Raw genomic sequence first — 17,625 nt, 5'->3', positions numbered from 1 at the left:
CTCGTGAGAACAACACAATTAAAAATCATGACTAATGTTTGGTTTTTACACTGCTGATTTCCATGAAAAGTTTTGCATTAATTAAATATATACAACAAATAAAATCAGCATTTATTCCACAGGCTACTTCTTTTTGTTGCCATTGTAGTCTTCATGTGGGTTTCATTTAGCATGCTTAGACATTGACTGATTATAGTCACATAAGACATTTCCAGTGATTAATAAGATGTAAATTCACATGTTTTTAAGTTCATTTTTTAATTTCATTTATCATATTTATGCAGTCATTCAGTGGTAGAAGGTAAGTACATTTACTCAAGTACTGTTCTTTATGAGGAGTCTTGAGGTACTGGAGCTTCACTTAAGTGTTTACATTTTGCTACTATTATGCTACTTTATACTAGAACTCTTCTGCATCTCAGAGAAGAATAGTTTACTGTTTACTCCTGTACCTTTATTTGACAGCTACATTAATAAATTACACCACACAATACTTTTTTTTTTTTTTTTTTTTTTTTTTTTTTTTTATGTAATAAGTGATTAAAATTTACTCAAGCTCTACCAGCTGCAACATGAACATGCTACTTGCATGTTAATGCATCAATAATAATATCCAATAGTGTAAAATATAATAATATAAACCTTTGAAAAGGACCAATTTTACTTTCGAAACTTTAAGGTTTAAAGCTTGTACATATGAGCATGCTTTAGTGTGTTGGTGTGGTGGGGGCACTTAAAACTTCCAGATCACTGAGAATGGACTGACTTTTCAGACATATTGTGCCCAGCAGTTACACTTTTGAAAGTGAAATATTTGCATTTTTATATATTTTGAATTTTTCAATGAGGAAAAGTAGATGTAATATAGTCATATTTTGAATTTAGGACTTTTACTTACAAAGTATTATTATAAGTAGGACACCTATACAAAACTGAAACAAAACGAGTCATTTACTAGTGAAATATGTAAATGAAGCCAGTGTTTATCCAGGAATATTTGATTGTATTTCAAAGTCTCGTGATAACATTGGTGAGGCGTGCGAATGACGCAGTTTGGTGGCAGGGGAGGGAGGGGAGCAGAGCAGCAGTGTAGGAAAAGAGGAGGAAGCAGTAAGGATGGCGGAGTCACACCTCTGAAGGTAAAACAGTTATACTATCACATTAACAGTGGACGTTTTACCTCCACAGCGCGGTTACGCATAGCTCCAGATATAATAACACTCGTCGGTCTCGTCGCAGCGTGTGTACCGCGTATGTGTCATTTTGCGGTGGCGAGTAGGAACACACTCTTTTGTTCAGCTTCGGAATGGCCGCTGTTTTTCAGAGTGTTTTCTTTTTTTCCTCGGCTAATATTCAATACGGGAACGGCGTTTAGATACTGTGCCACAGTTCAGTCGACACCTCGTGTGCCCTCAGTGGCCGCTCTGCTGGGATGTGAGCTGTCTCCACCGGCTGTCCTCTTTGGGTGTCTGCTGCCCGGTTGCGCTCAGCTGGCTACAGCAGAGGTTTCCCCTCTTCTGTCGAACTCACGGCGGACGGGTCGGTCCGCGTCCAATAGCCGCTCTGCTCGGGCCTACACACACAGTTAGCTATGCTTGAGGTAAAGCTAACAGCTGAATTTGAGTGAATATGCCAAGGAAGACCTCGACACTCTTTTCACCATCTAATACGTCAAGCAATAGACGTTTGTTTTATTATCTCATCCTGGCCGCGCTGTTAGCCTTCGTCGTTTGACTCAGAAGATCGTTTGCTAAAATACTGTTAGCTGGTGGGCTAACTTGCTCGCTAGCAGACGTTAGCAAGTTAGCAGTCTGCAACAACTGACGTTTGCTTGGCTGTTGACGTTTAGCTTAGCTGGTTTTCTTTCCTGCCTTGTTGTCAGTCGTTTCAGTGGGTTAGCCAGTGTGTTTTTCTCTTTTTGAAGATTGGTCACTAGATATATGTATTGGAGGTGTTTTTCCCCTCTCAGTCTCAAGGAAGGGTTAAGTTAGCTAACATTAGTCATTTTAAATTTACGCGAATTAGCTAGCTACAATTAGTTAGCGAGTTGATGTTAGGTTAACAGTCAGAGCCTAACGCACAGCACTTTTACTATTCCGCGTCAAGGTAACGTTATTATTGTCACTTCAGTGACCTGCTATGGCACCAACCCTGGTATGTTTTCCTTAGTTGTTCACATTATGTAAATTTATTAATCTCGGAAGGCGACTTGATTTCCCGACCTAGTAACGTTTTGTCGGTAACGTTAATCTGTTTCCAAGGATTTGTCATTGGCACACGTAGCCATCAAGCTAGCTGCGTCCTGTGGAGTGCCGAGTAGTAGCAGTAGCTTTCTATGGCTGATAGTTGCCACCTCACCTCTGTTGTGCTATTTCCCCCACAATATAACACGGATACCCATTTAAATCGATAGGCCAGGTTATGCCTGCTTTCTCATTTGCATTGATGCATTTCTTGATTAATCATAAAGACATCGTCCATCACAAACAAAAGCATGAGAATAGAAGATAGCTCTGCTTAGGCCTAAATGCACTGGCATTATCAGATGGGCCCAAGATATCCTTAATGGAAACTTCATTAGTTTCTATGTGGGTTGCAAGTGCCATGAAGTCCAAGAGTTTAGTAGCACTTTATGGTGTTGTGTTAGTGTTGATGGAAATGCATTAGCTTTTCTCCAAAGCTGTATTTGAGCTGAGCTTCATATTTACATTCACTTAATGAGTAGTCCTTACTTAGTGGAACTCACAAAATGCTTGCAAGTTTTGTGATAGCAGGATCACTTTCCTGTTGAATTTAGAGCTGCAAAGATTGGTCAACTAATCAATTTGTTGCTCCAAGGAAAATTAGTTGCTAACTATTTTGGTAATCGCTTAATAGTTTGCCTTTTTTTTCCCAAGCAAAATGTCAAATATTTGCTGGTTCCACCTTCTTAAATGTGATTTGCTGATTTTCTTTGTCATTGATGATAGTTAATGAGGAATCTTTTGGTTTTGATCTGTTGGTTGGGCAAAATAAGCAATTTTGATAGTTTCTTAGGGCTCTAGCAAATCATCGGTAGATTCATTGATAATGAAAATAATTGTTAGTTGCAATGATTTTGGCCTACATACTCCATGAGGACATCTTGTGCACTGGATATCATGTACTGATGAGTGGTTCCTAACACAGCTAAGACTCAGTTTTTTTTGTCTTCCTTTCTGTCCTCAGAAGTCAGACCTTCATTGGTCACCTGAATATTGAATCGCTGTGCTGTTACATGTAGAAACCTCTGCATGAATTTGAAGGTTGCAGTTAGGAGTATGCTTGCTCTCGTTTGGTTAATATTTTGTTTTAATGACCTGAGCAAATTCCATCATGGGCTACTAAGCTTGTTTTCTTTGCTAAAAATGTCAGTATTAATATCACAGTCAGAAATGTCATTACAAATAGTAAAAATGAACCTGCTCAACTGGATGTTAAACTTTTCTTCTGGTCTCATTCTTTCTTTGTTTTAGGCTTAAGCAGAAAGCATCAACTTTTTAAATAGAGAGATAAATCTATACAGATAACGTTTACATGCAGTGTCTTTTAAACACAATGGTGTATCAGGGCAGGGACATGGAGAGTACAACCATAAAAGGAAGTGGCTTGCACAGTTTGATTTAGATGGACCCAGCAATTGGGCTGGCCTGCCTATTCTCATTTTATGTTAATAATTATGTTGTACACAGGTATGCCCGTTACCACCAGTGTTAGACGTTAACCCTCTTATTTACGACAGGCAGAAAGAGCAGTGGATACCTTTCTTATTGACAGAACACACTGTCAAGCATTCTATGATGCAAGGGGTGCTGCTATTGACCCAACATTTCTTTTACCTAAAAGGTCATATGACCTGATGTTGTGGGGGCTTCATGCTTTGAAGGCCACTTCTAAAGATTACTCTCAGCAGTCCTAACCTTTTCACTTAGCTCTGATCTGTATCCAAACCTGCCTCTCTTTTTGCCATGGCTTAGCTTGTACCAGTACTGGAGAGCTTTACACAGTCACAGAGACAACAGCAACAGAGACTAAACAGAGACAGGCAGCCAGAGACATCCTGGCTCAGTTTGTCATATAAAAATCCAAAGGGGTGTGTGTTTCGTCTGGATGTCTTTGAGACGTAAATATTCAATGTGATTGTGGCTTTACAGACTATATAGAGGATGGCTAAATAGCTGAATACATGTTTAGGTGGGGCTGTAGGCTTACAGTAATGTCAACACCCGCTGGGCCATGTTTGCTTAGTAGGAGTAAGGTGGTGTGAGGTTATGCGGTGTACATTCAATAGATTTGCTTGGACTGGCACAACACTCTGGATACCATGTAAGTCATGGTTCTGACAACCAACCAAACTTGTTTGAAGTGTGCTTTTTGTCTCATGTATAAGGAGGAATATTGTCAAGGTATTAAGGCTTGTATTTGTTGGATTTGGGAGATTTCTTTATGCATAATGCAGCACACATTGCACACTAAGCCCACAGTAGGCCCACCTTAAAATGAGTTTGAATGATAGTTTATTTAGATATATTTGTAATAGTTCATATAGTATCTTATATTATTATCATAGTATGTGTTGAGAGAAGAGCATCAGTGTGGCTTTGTTGTGGCAGGATAGTTTGGACAGACTCTTCTCAGCATGATGAATGTTTTCTACTAAAAGCAGTTCTTTGGAGGTGTGGTTAACCTGCAAAATGTCGCTGTAATCAGTGCAGAACAAGGAAATTGCCAGCGGTGTGTTCCTGCATGCATCTATTGCGGCTACATGTCGTCAGTCTTTCGTATTTGAAACTGCTTATTGCGTTTGATTTCACTCACAATGTTTTTTTTGTTTAACACAGTAAGCGGAGAATTTTTGAATGCTGCCTACCAGAGCAAACAAACAACGGCTCAGAAATTGGCCTTAATGTAGCCAGTACTGTTCATCAAAAGTTGTTTGGATCAGTTCTGATGCTGTGGAGGAGCTTGTAAGTCACTTGTTACGATGATGGTAGAGGGTCATACGCAATGGCGAGAAGTCACTTTAATCACCAAACATTTTACCAGTGTCAGATCTATGTAGTGTAGTTGCCACCTAAATATCAGAGACATGGGTGAATCTATTGAAGATAATATGCATTACGTCATGGAGCTGAAAGTAAAAATGTCTGTTTTGGAATATATAGGGCTCTTTATTTTTACAAAAGATTTAAAATAAAAAAAAATCTGTGTGTATTTGAGGGAATCTGAGGCAGTATAGGCGTCTTATCTGCATTTTCTTCGTAATCTCCTCCTCAGTTTCTAATGCACATTCTAGTCTGTTTGCCATAATCTGATGTGCAGTGTCTTAATTTAGTTGGAAGCACATAAGTTGTGGATGCATAAGGACAGAAAATGCAGTCGAAAATAGCTCCGTTCTTTGTGTTCCTTTGAAACAGATATGTTTATTTCTCTCAGTAAATTGGCAGAAAACAAAAGGGATATGTCTGAAGAATTTATTATTTCCTAAAGACATAGAAGGAGACAACTCAATTGTTGAAATTCAAAATGCTGAGGATGTTTGTAAAGTGTCAAAATTGAATTATAAGTGTGAACAAAATTTATTTTTCTTTTCCCCAACAGCAAATCTTGGAGGGATTAAAGAAAAACCTTGATGACCTTTGCAGCCTGAAAGAACATCTATCCGAAGGTCCTGGGATTGTATGCAGTTCAAATACTTAAGCATGTGGCCCATGGGTGCCACAATCCAGCTACTTCAAAGCATTTTTTCTCCCATGGTATTTTAACAAAGGAACAAAGTATCGAAAGTATCCAAAAAAATCTTTGGATCATAAGGCTGTTATTTGAAGGATAATCATAAATGTGTGGGCCTGCACAGGGATGTTTTCTCTAAAAGCCTTCTTGGCTGTCTCTGTCCCCTTTTTCCCGAATAAGTAACCTGACAAGAGAGACTCCCATGAGCAACTTTGCAGGAGGCCCGATAACGTCGACATGAGTAGTACTTTAGGCAAAGAAAAAGATTCGAAAGAAAAGGACCCCAAAGGTGGTCCAGCGGGGAAAGAAAGGGAAAAGGAGGCCAAGGCTCTAGCCAGCTTAGTCAAGGATGGTGGCAAAGAAACGAAGACCAAAGGGAAAGATGCCAAAGAAGGAAAGAAGGACACCAGCAGCTCAACACCAGGTGTTGCCTTCTCCGTTGACAATACGATAAAGCGGCCAAACCCAGCACCAGGTACACGCAAGAAGTCCAGCAATGCCGAGGTGATCAAAGAGCTTAATAAGTGCCGGGAGGAGAACTCTATGAGACTAGATCTGTCAAAACGGTCCATTCACATGCTGCCCACCTCCATTAAGGAGTTGACGCAGCTGGCTGAACTCTACTTATACAGCAACAAGCTGCAGAGCCTGCCGGCTGAGGTGGGCTGCTTGTCAGGTCTGGTCACTTTGGCCCTGAGCGAGAACTCCCTGACCAGTTTGCCAGACTCCCTGGACTCCCTTAAGAAGCTTCGAATGCTCGACCTCCGGCACAACAAGCTGAGAGAGATACCAGCTGTTGTCTACCGGCTGACATCTCTGACCACGCTGTACCTGCGCTTCAACCGCATCACAACAGTGGAGAAGGACATCCGAAACCTATCCAAACTCACTATGCTCAGCATTCGTGAGAACAAGATTAAACAGCTGCCTGCAGAGATAGGTGAGCAAAAAACCTCTGTGTAAAGACAGGACAGATTCCTCAAATGTAGGCAAGAGAAACCAAATAATTTTGGGAGTTATTTAGCTATCTTTGCTTTTCTAATGTTTGGCTAGTGTTGATTTCAACCCAGAGTGCAGGTCGTGTGTGCTCATAATTCATTTTACACATCATCTTCTGGTTAGTATAGCATTCTTATGCTGTGCTGGGCCTTAGCACTGTTACTGAATGAAGTACGAATGAATTCAGGTGCCCATTGCACACTGTCCAACTGTGCTGTAAGAGAGAGTCCTGGGTATAAAACTTGGTAAGGTCTCCCAAGATCTGCAACAATGCCATGCTGATTCTGTAAATAGAGAATGAGATAAATAAGCTGATAAGTCTTCAGTGGGGCAGAGGCTGGGTTACTGAAAGGATTTTCATCCTGAATTAGCTAAATATCTGAATTTGGTATGCATCTCTCTGCAGGGGAGCTATGCAACCTCATAACTCTGGATGTTGCTCATAACCAGTTGGAGCACCTACCGAAGGAGATTGGGAATTGCACTCAGATAACCAACCTTGACCTGCAGCACAACGAGCTCTTAGACCTTCCAGAGACTATAGGTAATTTAAGTGTTTTGTATTTTTGTTAATATATGCTTTTTGTTTCATTTTACCAGTCTATGCCTACTGTTAAACTGGATTCAATAAATGTTGTAAAAGTTAAAAAAAAAAAGAAGAAGAAGAAGTTAAGACTTGTTTTTCTTTTGTTGTTGTAGGCAATCTGGCAAGCATAAATCGCTTAGGTCTGAGATACAACAGATTGTCAGCCATCCCCAGATCATTAGCCAAATGTAGAGAACTGGAGGAGCTAAACCTCGAAAACAACAACATTTCAGTGTTGCCAGAGGTAAGTAAAACCAAAAATAGAAAATAATTGTAAATATAATTGCTACACAGTAATGATAATAATCATCAGTTGCAGTCTTAATTTCTACTATGCTTACATCAACCATTTCCTGCAAGCAACAAATTGATGCTGGAACCTTGAGTCCTCTGTATCTGTGCTCTAGAATTCATACTTATCTAAAACACCTGCAGTTTGCCTTCATACGGAGATAATCCATTGAAATTCTCGTTTATGTCCGAGGGCCACTAGGGCATCCAGAGTAACTATCATAGCCTATAGTGACAGTCCTGTTCTGATCATGAGGTTTTTGTCACATCTCTGTTTCTGTGCTTCACCAGGGCCTATTGTCAAGCTTGGTTAACCTGACCAGTCTAACACTGGCGCGAAACTGCTTCCAGTCGTATCCTGTGGGTGGACCATCCCAGTTCTCCACCATCTACTCCCTCAACATGGAGCACAACCGCATCAACAAGATCCCCTTTGGTATCTTCTCCCGGGCCAAAGTGTTAAGCAAACTTAATATGAAGGTATATTTGCATGTTTATCTGTGAATTACTGACATCAATTGTATAGTCAACTTCTTAAAAGATTCTAAACAATATTGAAATTGTGAACTCTGAACAAGAATCATTATCTCATTAATGTTGTTTAGTTATATTTTTATTTTTGCCAAAGTCAGGTGTCGTCACGTCATCATAACACGTTAATCTGTTGTCACGGTGGGAAAAGCACAGGTGTTACTCGTAACATTAACAGTGGCTCTGTTCAAGTCCAGTTCGCCGTGGCAGTGAGCCGGCGTTGAGAGTGCTAGGATGCTGAAACTGAAGCAGCAACATGGAAGTCAATCCTTCTTTTTTTTTTTAATTTACTCCTCTGCGTTTCCTGCTGTGACATGTCAAAATGTATTCAGTGGAGAAGGCTTGTGGGAACATGAGAGACTGAATTAAAGTTTGAAATTCTGAACAAAATGTACGTTGTGAGAAATGTAAACCTGAGGTGGTAAATCTTGTAGGTCTTCAGCAGTGAGTGCTGTTGACTTGGCTAAATGTTGGTACTTTTAAAAAGCCGATACTGTAAATGCCATTTGTGCCACATTAGTTCAGCAATGTGGCGTGTCTGTACAGGCTTGACAGACAGCCATTAAAATCCCTTAACTTGTATGTCCATACTGGATGTAGTTTGAATTTAAATCTCCACCTGAGGCAATTTATACTGGCTCCAGATTACATAGCTAGAATAGTGCAGAGGTATACTCAGCCTCTTGACTAGTGCTGTCCTAGCGTTGTCTGAATTGTCACTTATTTTGCTAATAGATATATCCCATTGTCTTCTTCAGGACAACCAGTTAACATCTCTGCCATTGGACTTTGGCACATGGACTAGCATGGTCGAGCTTAACCTGGCCACCAATCAGCTGACGAAGATCCCAGAGGACGTCTGTGGTTTAGTCTCTCTGGAGGTTAGTCGTGCATACACACATTTACCTTGCCGGTGCAGTATCCAGTGAGTTGATTGAAGAAGTTGAACGTCTCAGAAATCATAAATCCTCTAATTTGTGCAACCAGTAATTACAAATCGTGTTGGAGCCATGATGTCCAAACATTACAGCCCTTATCTTATTAGTTAGTCTTTTACACTAATGGCTTGTATAATAAACATAGATAGCTTTAGGGCTTTGCTTAGCAACTCTTGACTTGTGTTATTAAGTTTTGGGTTTGGTTAAAAACACATAACTACTGCACACACCTATTTCCTCAAAACTATAGTGACCTGAGTTTTGGTTTAAGACAGGCTCTGCAAATAAGACTGAGAAGTCTCTCTCACAGAGTTTCTGTGTCGGGAGTGGTTGCTTTATTGCTTCTGTCTTGATGCCAGACTGTCACTTTAGATCGGTTACTGATAGTGAAAAACTTCATTGTCTCAACAGGTTTTAATATTGTCCAATAATCTTCTCAAGAAGTTACCACATGGTATTGGGAATTTGAGAAAGCTACGGGAGCTCGACTTGGAGGAGAACAAGTTGGAATGTCTACCTAATGAAATCGCTTATCTTAAAGATTTACAGGTAAGAAATGCAGTTCTGTCATTATACTCGAGGCTCTTTGTTATTGGTTGTTACAGTATTTTGTCGTGTCTAGGTTTGTACGTGCATATTTGTTCGTTGGAAAACAAGACCTAGTGATACAGGGACAAGTTGCACATTGTTTTTATCCCTCTTTAGTTCTCACTGCCTCAAACATCACATCTTTTTACTTTTAAAGGCTTTTGATAAGGCTCATTTTCAGATCATGGCTTTAGAGGCCTGTACATGAATTTGAAAAAAAAAAAAAAAAAGATTCCTGGCAAGTCCTGTGATTAAAAAAAACACTGCAGCAGATGGAGATGTGGACGAGAGGGAGCGTGAGAGTGTGAACAGAAGTCTAGATGTTCTCTGCTTTGTCAGTCAAGTGTATGAACTCCACTGCAGACTCAGTGCTCTACTAACAGACAGAGTGACGGTTGACTCATATGAACAAGTCCAACGCGGGTTAAATGTGCACCAGTTACATCTACATTGTGCACATCTTGTATTTGAAATGGCTGTATCTTCACTACGCTGCGTATTTAGAAACCATGGATCACCTCTCTCCTGCGTCCAGGCACCCTCTCACTCCCTTTTCCTCTGCTTGGGATGGATCAAGTCTCTTGGATGTAGAGTAACATTGTGTAGGAACAACAACCTTGTGTGGAGCCTATTCAGTGGATCAGATAATTCATTTACATATTTTTTGTGATTTGAAAAAAATAATTATTTATTTTGTTTATTTATTTTTTAATTGCTGCGTTGTTCCACCGTGGGGACATATTACTAGAGGACAGACTGCTCCTGATGTTTCACATGATAGTGAGATAGCTGCTCCTAGTAATAACATTTAGTTGCACTCTAGAGATGGTGGCAAAGTGCAGCTAAAGGGCCGCAGTCTGGAGGACTGCAGGCCAGTAATTAGGTGAATGAGAACCTGAATCAGTTTGCAACATCAACACAATTTAAACAATTGTCCAGTCCCAGGTTAGTGTGTTGAAAGATGCTCAAACTGATGTGGTGTCATTAAAGCAAACAAAAAACCTGAGAGGACAGGTTATTGGACATGCTGTCATCCACAGATGAGTCTCCGTGAGGAATGGACAATGTTGGATATAACCAAGTGTTAAATGGTTAGTTTGTACTGACAACCAGAGGGATCTTTTTATTTCCATAGAAGGTTTGTATGGAAGTAACTTAATCTGAGGTTCCTTTTGTAATTATACGATGCGATTGGTAAAGGCAGTTGTCATCAAAATGAAATGTTACGACTCTAACTTCTGGTCCCTGAAGGACAGGGACATGGTTCAACACACATAGTGTGGCATGTTAGGCCTTGGGGGCCATGATGTGTTGCACTGAAGGAATCAACTGAGAACACATGATAAACTTCCTGTGCTCTTCCTCTCCCATTAGAAATTGGTGTTGACAAATAATCAGCTGACTACGTTACCCAGAGGCATCGGCCACCTCACCAACCTGACTCATCTTGGTTTGGGGGAGAACCTGCTGCAACACCTTCCAGAGGAGATTGGTAAGTATTTTCCTCAAACCCTCAGCTACCTCAGCTAATCTGTGCAGGGCTGGAAAAATCTGACCTTGCTACTGGAAGGATAGTGCACTTAGTGATAGTGGAGAACCAGAACTGATCCAGGGACTCTTCACTGTGAGCGAACTGGAATCTGTGTGTGTGTGTGTGAGATGAGAGGAAATGGATAATAACTTGGCCGACTGTCTGTCTGAAAACCCATTCTTGAATTTGGCACATAATTCTGTCAAGCTGATTATTAGTTAGAAATACCTGAAAAGTACCTCCAGTATTTTGTCTGCATTGTTATTATTTGTATATCATAAGTTAAGATGTTCACATTGTGTGTTTATATACATGTGATTAGTCTTACTATAAAGGGCACAAGTTAGCTAATCTGTAACATTTTACCATCATTTGGAGTCACTTTTTGAAAATCCCAGTAACTTTTTTTTTTTTTTTTCTTTTTTTTTTAAATTTAGCCTTGTTTCCTTGATAAAAGCTAAACTTAACCATTGGGATTTAAGAGCTTAACAGTGTGTCCCACCTCTGACCCTTCCTCCCAGTGAATGGTCCAACATGGCTTGGCTGGTTACTGCCGAGGTTTAAGAGTTAAGACAGAGATTAAAATGGGTGGAGGAAGAGGCTAATGGTGGGTGTATTTTTAGAGTATTCAGCCCGGCTCCAGCATTGAATTCTACCCGTTGGTTTGAGGTATTTAGGTTTCCATTTGGTAACAACTACACCTCAGTGCATTTTCAGTATGCCAGTAAAAAATGTATAAACATTATCACTAATAGCTTGTCACTCTTGCTCTAACTGTGACACATACCAGAGCCTTGAGGAAGACTGTGCCAGTCTCTTCATCATCCCTTCAGGGTCATTACTGACTTCTCCTACGCTGGCGCTGTGTTTTAGTGTTAGCTAGAGCTCGTCCACACCGCGGTTCATGTGCTGGAGTTGTTTTTTGTCTTTACAGGGGTGGTGCAAGTCATTTAAACAGCAATGAAATGACTGTTCAGTAGACAGAGAATTAATCGCCAACATTTTGACAGTGTTTCACTCATTTTCTAAACAAAGATATCAAGTATTCTGTGAGAAAGTACTACGCCGTAGTTTATTTAATACTTTTGGGCTTTGTACAGATTGAAAAACAAGGAATTTGGAGATGTCACCTTAGGTCTTAGAAATTGTCATGGCCATTTTTTCCACATCTTTGTTGACATTTCAGACTAAATGATAAATGGCTGAATAATAGCTTTTGATAATATTTGTCACATGCAACCCCCAGTATGACGATTCAGTAAATTGTTGTGCTGCATTAATTACTATTGCATATGTACAGTAACTTCCTCAAGCTTATTTTTGCAAACACTGAATTTCAGCACAATTTGATGACAAGAGGAACCAGAGTGCTGAGGGGCAGTTTGTTATGTATTTTATTGCCATGTATTGCACTGAGGCCAGACCCTGTTTCTGTGAGCGACAGTATGAGCTACAGTGCTTCCACTAACAGTGACGTCTGTCCTCAGGTACACTGGAGAACTTGGAGGAACTGTACCTCAACGACAACCCCAACCTGCACAGCCTCCCGTTCGAGCTGGCCCTCTGCAGCAAGCTGTCCATCATGAGCATCGAGAACTGTCCCCTCAGCCACCTGCCGCCCCAGATTGTCGCGGGAGGCCCCTCCTTCATCATCCAGTTCCTCAAGATGCAGGGACCATACCGTGCCATGGTCTGAGCCAAGAGCAGCTCAATCCCAGTCCTACTCGACTCCAAACCCGCCACTTGCTCTGCACCCTCTCGCCTGCCCGCCCCCATTACGTGTATCATACACTGTAAAGAAAACAGACTCGCCACAATCAGTGTCAGGGGCAATTACGAGGAGGAGGGGGAAGAAAATGCTACTTTCACCATCCTCGGGCGGAAACGAGGCAAATCTTTGGAGACTTGACTTCAGTTGTGCTCCAGAGTTCATCATGGTCATTTTAGGACCCCTACCATCCCCCACTCATCTTTCATTCCGAATCATACAAGAGGAAAATGTTTCCATCTCTTTGCCAAAACTGAAGATATATAAAGTTATATATATTGAGTAACTGTGAGCTAAGTGGCAAGTCTTTTAACCATATAAACCATGCTCCCATTGCCAATGTATTTACAGTAATTAAAAGCATCTGTTATGTGAGCAAGGATACAATTGTATGCAAAAACAAACAAAAAAAAGTCTTTGAAACTTCATATTTACTGCTGCTGCCGTAATTTTAACTTTGTCATCTTGTTATATTTTCTTTTGATAAGCCCATTTTTTACATCACCTTCACTCGAGATAACTTATGTTAATTGCTTCTTGACCACAGAGAACAAAGGTCTAATGATGGTGTGTTTCTAATTTCTTTTTTGTATTTTCTTTCTTTCTTTTTTTTTTTTTTTTTTACCTTTTTATGTTTTTTTTTTTTTTTTAAACTGTGCCTATGTTTAGAGTGATCCAGTGGTTCACATCTAAACACAATTGTCCATGAGAATACAAAGATATAAATTATTTCAATATTTTTTTTATTATTACTGCTGTTTTTACCTTAGTTTTTCCTCTTTTTTTTTTTTTTTTTAGTGTTCCTTTTGCTGTTGCATTAATCTGTCAAAGCAAGCGATATCAGTTGTAAAATAGGGTGATTGGAGATCTTTTTTAACTAATAGCAGCAGTAGTCGTTACACATTAAGCTAGTAATGCATACATATGAGAAATGCCAATCATACATGCTTGAAAAAACAAACAAACAAACGAGTTGGACTTTTCTCCAAAACGGGTGGCGCGTGTGACCCCCGTCTGCTTTTGTGTGACAAAAAGGTATTGAAAAAAGTCAAACGTACACAGGTGATGGGATAAATGATAAATGTTTTTATATATGTATACAAATCCTGGTTGTTGCCTTGAGTGCAATTTTTAGTTATGTTTACTTATTTGATATTATCTTCAGTGTTGGGCTGCATAGCTGTCATTCAGATGGTCACTGACCAACATATCAAGCATTTTTGAAAAAGCCGTCTGGGTCTCTGGAGCGGGTGACGAGTGTATCAGAGCTTCAACAGAAAGTTTGATAATAAAACATTGACAGGTAACACTTCCTTTTTTGTTAATATCCTTAATTTTTCTGTTTTTTTTTTTTTTTTTTTTTTTTTAACAGGGTCTCCTAAGAATCTTGTTACATGATGGAAGATGTTCCCATGATTTAGATTTGTAATTTAATTTTTTTTTTTTTTTTATCTTTTGTCCCACACTGTCCCAGCAATGCTGCTGCTCTTATGCACTTTTTAAAAACATATTGGCATCCTCTATATTACGAAAAGACACACAGTAGCCTCTCATTGGTTGTTTTGAATGGGGGCATTTTGTTTCATAAAGAAGTATTTTATCTGTTAAACAAATGGTTTATCATGTAAATTTGTATCAATTAAATATAAATGTCAAGTTTAGCGGGCTCAGAATATACTAGAAACTTTGTTTTGGGGAAGTTTTATCTTGTCAATCTTAAAAGGAACTTGCTCTCCTGAACTGTCAAAGGGTCCGTGCGGCTTTGGGATGTTTAAAGATTCCCGTATCCTGCTCTCTCCACTGCGAGAGCAGTGGCTCATTGCAGTTCAGATCAGGATTGTTTATTTTAAATCAATTTACAGTGAGTGTTTTCTTTTTTTCTAAATGACAAAACGTGTATTCAGTTAGTATTATTTCAAGTGACTGTACATTAAAAATCCCAACTAAAGGTAATCAAACCAAACATTTTTTTTTTTTTTTCTTTTTGAAAATGTGTTGCATCCCAGCTCTATATTCAATCATGATTCTGTTTTGTATTGAAATGTGTGGGTCTACTTTTTTTTGCAGCAGCAGCTTGGTGTGTTTTAGCGGGCTGTGGTTCGGCCTCCTGCACGGGGAGGCCTGAGCGACCAGAGCGCCACAGCTCGCCTCGGGATGGGGCCGGTTCAGGGGAACGATGTACCACTGCTTCTAATTTACCAGCAGAACCTGTTGCTGCTTTACGTGGACTGAAACATATGCTGTACAAGACGAGGGGCGGGGGGTGGGGTGGGGAGGAGGGCCGGAGGCGGGACACGATCCACTCCCACACTGATACAGACTTCACTCAAAAACCTGACGAGAGACAAATCCACTGACCTTTTCGATTTGCTGTCGGGCCCGGTGGTTTTCTCACAGATCAAATCGTTCGGACACGACGATGAGACAACACAACAAGGTGCATATTTGAGCTTAACGCAGTTACAGTACAAGACTGTCAGAAAAAGACAAAAAAAAAAAAAAAAAATGTAAAAAAGGGCTTTCTGTGTTCACGCTCAACAACACACCGGAGGCATTGCATTCCTGGGTTTTCTATAAAAGCTTTGGAAGTTTCTTTTTTTGTGTGTATTTACTTTTAGCTGTAAACAATTGTGTGAAAAATGCCTTCAATGAGTACTCAAAAGTGAGATGTGCATTAGGTATGCAGCGAGAGTGCTGTGACCCATTTTTACATTCAGTCTCTCTGTTTTTCATGTGCCATTTTGCGAGGTTGAGAATGCCTGTGTATGAAGACGCAGAGGATGATGGGAGGTGGGGGCAGAAACTGAACGGGGCTAATCGACCGGAGAGCATTTATCTGATCCTGGAATGTAGTTTTCACGTGCTGCGGAGGAGGTGGAGGTCACCGGCCGGCCCGTTCAGTTCAAGGTGTGACTGGGTGGATCAAAATGATGACGATGTATTGCGTGCTGGTGCATCCAAAATAATTGGAGTATAATTGGTGTTTATTTTTCTATTGTCTGTGATTTTGGGCCATGGAGAGCATCGCAGAATCAAAGTCATTTTGCTCCTTTAGCTCTTCTTTTCTGGATCATACAACCTGTCTTTTTCTTGCCTGGTTATTTTGTACAGGAAACAAGCATGTTGAACACATATTTGACATGATTTGTCTGGGTCAGAATGGGGTGTTTTTGCATAGAGGACTTCGATTTAGTGGCTATTTGGTGTATCTGCAAATGCTCCCTTTTTGTATATTGCAAAGGGTATCGAAGCATTGTGTGGCAATGCTTATCCTACTTAATCTACATTGACAAGCAGCCTTAATGGTCTTTTTTTATGTGTTTGTTTGGCTATTCCTTGTGTCTATGGCCACTGACTGTACTTGATGACAAGCAACTGGTCGTTATGATGTAAATTTGGGTCTAGTTTCTTTCTGTCTTATTTTTCCTTTTACTCTGTACAGTAATCTGACATTACGGTAGACTCAGTATTACAAAACCTGTAATGTGACGAGAGTTTTACAACACAGCAAAGAGTGCAATGGAAGATAATGCCATTATGCTACCAAGTGGATGTGCATTAGCTTGCGTCTCACTTGTCTTTGGCATTAAAGGGGACTTCCACCAGAACTGACTTGCATTTTTATTCTGCAAAGGCAGAGCTTTGCCAACAGAAACTGCTAAGATTTCCTTTTTTTTTTCCTCATGTTTTTCTCACAAGTCATATCAGGTTTGAGTCATGAGATGGTGAAATCAGGGGAAATAATATTATTAAATAGTCTGGGATTGTTGACACATTAATACATTTTTTTTTTTTACCACATTTATCTCAAAAAAGGCAGTGACAGGAAGGAAAAAAAAACCTTGTTTTCAGAGGAGACACAAATGTGACTTGCACTTTTTAGATAGTTCATCAAACGTTCTTCATCCTGAGAGCACATAACTCCATAAAATATCTGCTTTTTCATAATTAAACCAAGTCAATTTTGGTGGAATGGCCCTTTAATGTGAAGCCGCCAGATCTTTATCTTACGGAATACCCTGAATCCCACCCACGCACCCCCCCACTCACAACTGCCCCGCTCTAGTATCTCCACACATTTACTCGACGGCCTTATGTGCACCAAGCAAAACCTTTATGACCGTTTGATTTCATCAGCTAAGACAGATAATCACTCTTTTCTTTTAGTGTCAGTAAAGGGATCTGGGTCCACAGATTGAACAGATGTTGAAAGCAACGTTTTTGGGTCAGTTGTCTCTTGACTGGACGAGCAGATGCAGACATGACTACCTCTATGTGAGTCTTCATTGCTAACCACAGTGACCAAGATCCAGTCTGAGGCGTTTCTACCTGTGTACATACAAAGCCGCGTGTTGGCAGCAGGAACTTGGATTTGGACCAGCAATTCAGCAACAATTTGTTTTACTAAGCATCCTTTTGTTCTTTTCTTTTGTTTCTACACCTTTACTAAGTATTGTTTGGCAAATGAAAAAGAGGAAAAATACACTGATTTGTGTGCTTGGTTGTAAATGACAAACTTAATCAATGCCGCCCCATTGTAAGACAGTTATCCTGAACCAACTAGTTGCAGAGTGCTACTTTGCAAATGAGTGAAAATGACCATGTTTGGTGATGCTCTGTATGTACATACATCTTTTTAACT

The 17,625-nt window shown here is 40.0% G+C and overlaps 1 protein-coding gene across 2 annotated transcripts; it reads left to right on the top strand.

The window, feature by feature from the left end:
- Positions 1–1,074: 1,074 nt before the first annotated feature.
- Positions 1,075–14,296, top strand: shoc2 (SHOC2 leucine rich repeat scaffold protein). 2 transcript variants are annotated; one of them, XM_076728241.1, is made up of 9 exons: positions 1,075–1,139; positions 5,620–6,691; positions 7,157–7,294; positions 7,450–7,580; positions 7,919–8,107; positions 8,917–9,039; positions 9,508–9,645; positions 11,059–11,176; positions 12,703–14,296. In XM_076728241.1, the coding sequence occupies exons 2-9, from the start codon at positions 5,989–5,991 to the stop codon at positions 12,909–12,911; spliced, it is 1,749 nt and encodes a 582-aa protein (XP_076584356.1). In that variant the 5' UTR covers positions 1,075–1,139; positions 5,620–5,988; the 3' UTR covers positions 12,912–14,296. The 2 variants fall into 2 exon arrangements, with proteins under 2 accessions (XP_076584356.1, XP_076584357.1); XM_076728242.1 differs by lacking the exon at positions 1,075–1,139 and adding an exon at positions 1,452–1,600.
- The last annotated feature ends 3,329 nt before the right edge of the window (positions 14,297–17,625 follow it).

This window comes from Chaetodon auriga, chromosome 4 (assembly GCF_051107435.1).
Source record: "Chaetodon auriga isolate fChaAug3 chromosome 4, fChaAug3.hap1, whole genome shotgun sequence".
Taxonomy (NCBI): domain Eukaryota; kingdom Metazoa; phylum Chordata; class Actinopteri; order Chaetodontiformes; family Chaetodontidae; genus Chaetodon; species Chaetodon auriga.
The sequence above is the reverse complement of the archived record's forward strand: the minus strand, read 5'-3'. Positions and strand labels throughout refer to the sequence as shown.

Coding starts and splice junctions, on each gene's coding strand:
- shoc2 (XM_076728241.1), top strand. CDS start 5,989: ATGAGTAGTACTTTAGGCAAAGAAAAAGATTCGAAAGAAAAGGACCCC. Junction 6,692..7,156: donor ACAGCTGCCTGCAGAGATAG/GTGAGCAAAAAA, acceptor ATCTCTCTGCAG/GGGAGCTATGCAACCTCATA. Junction 7,581..7,918: donor ACATTTCAGTGTTGCCAGAG/GTAAGTAAAACC, acceptor GTGCTTCACCAG/GGCCTATTGTCAAGCTTGGT.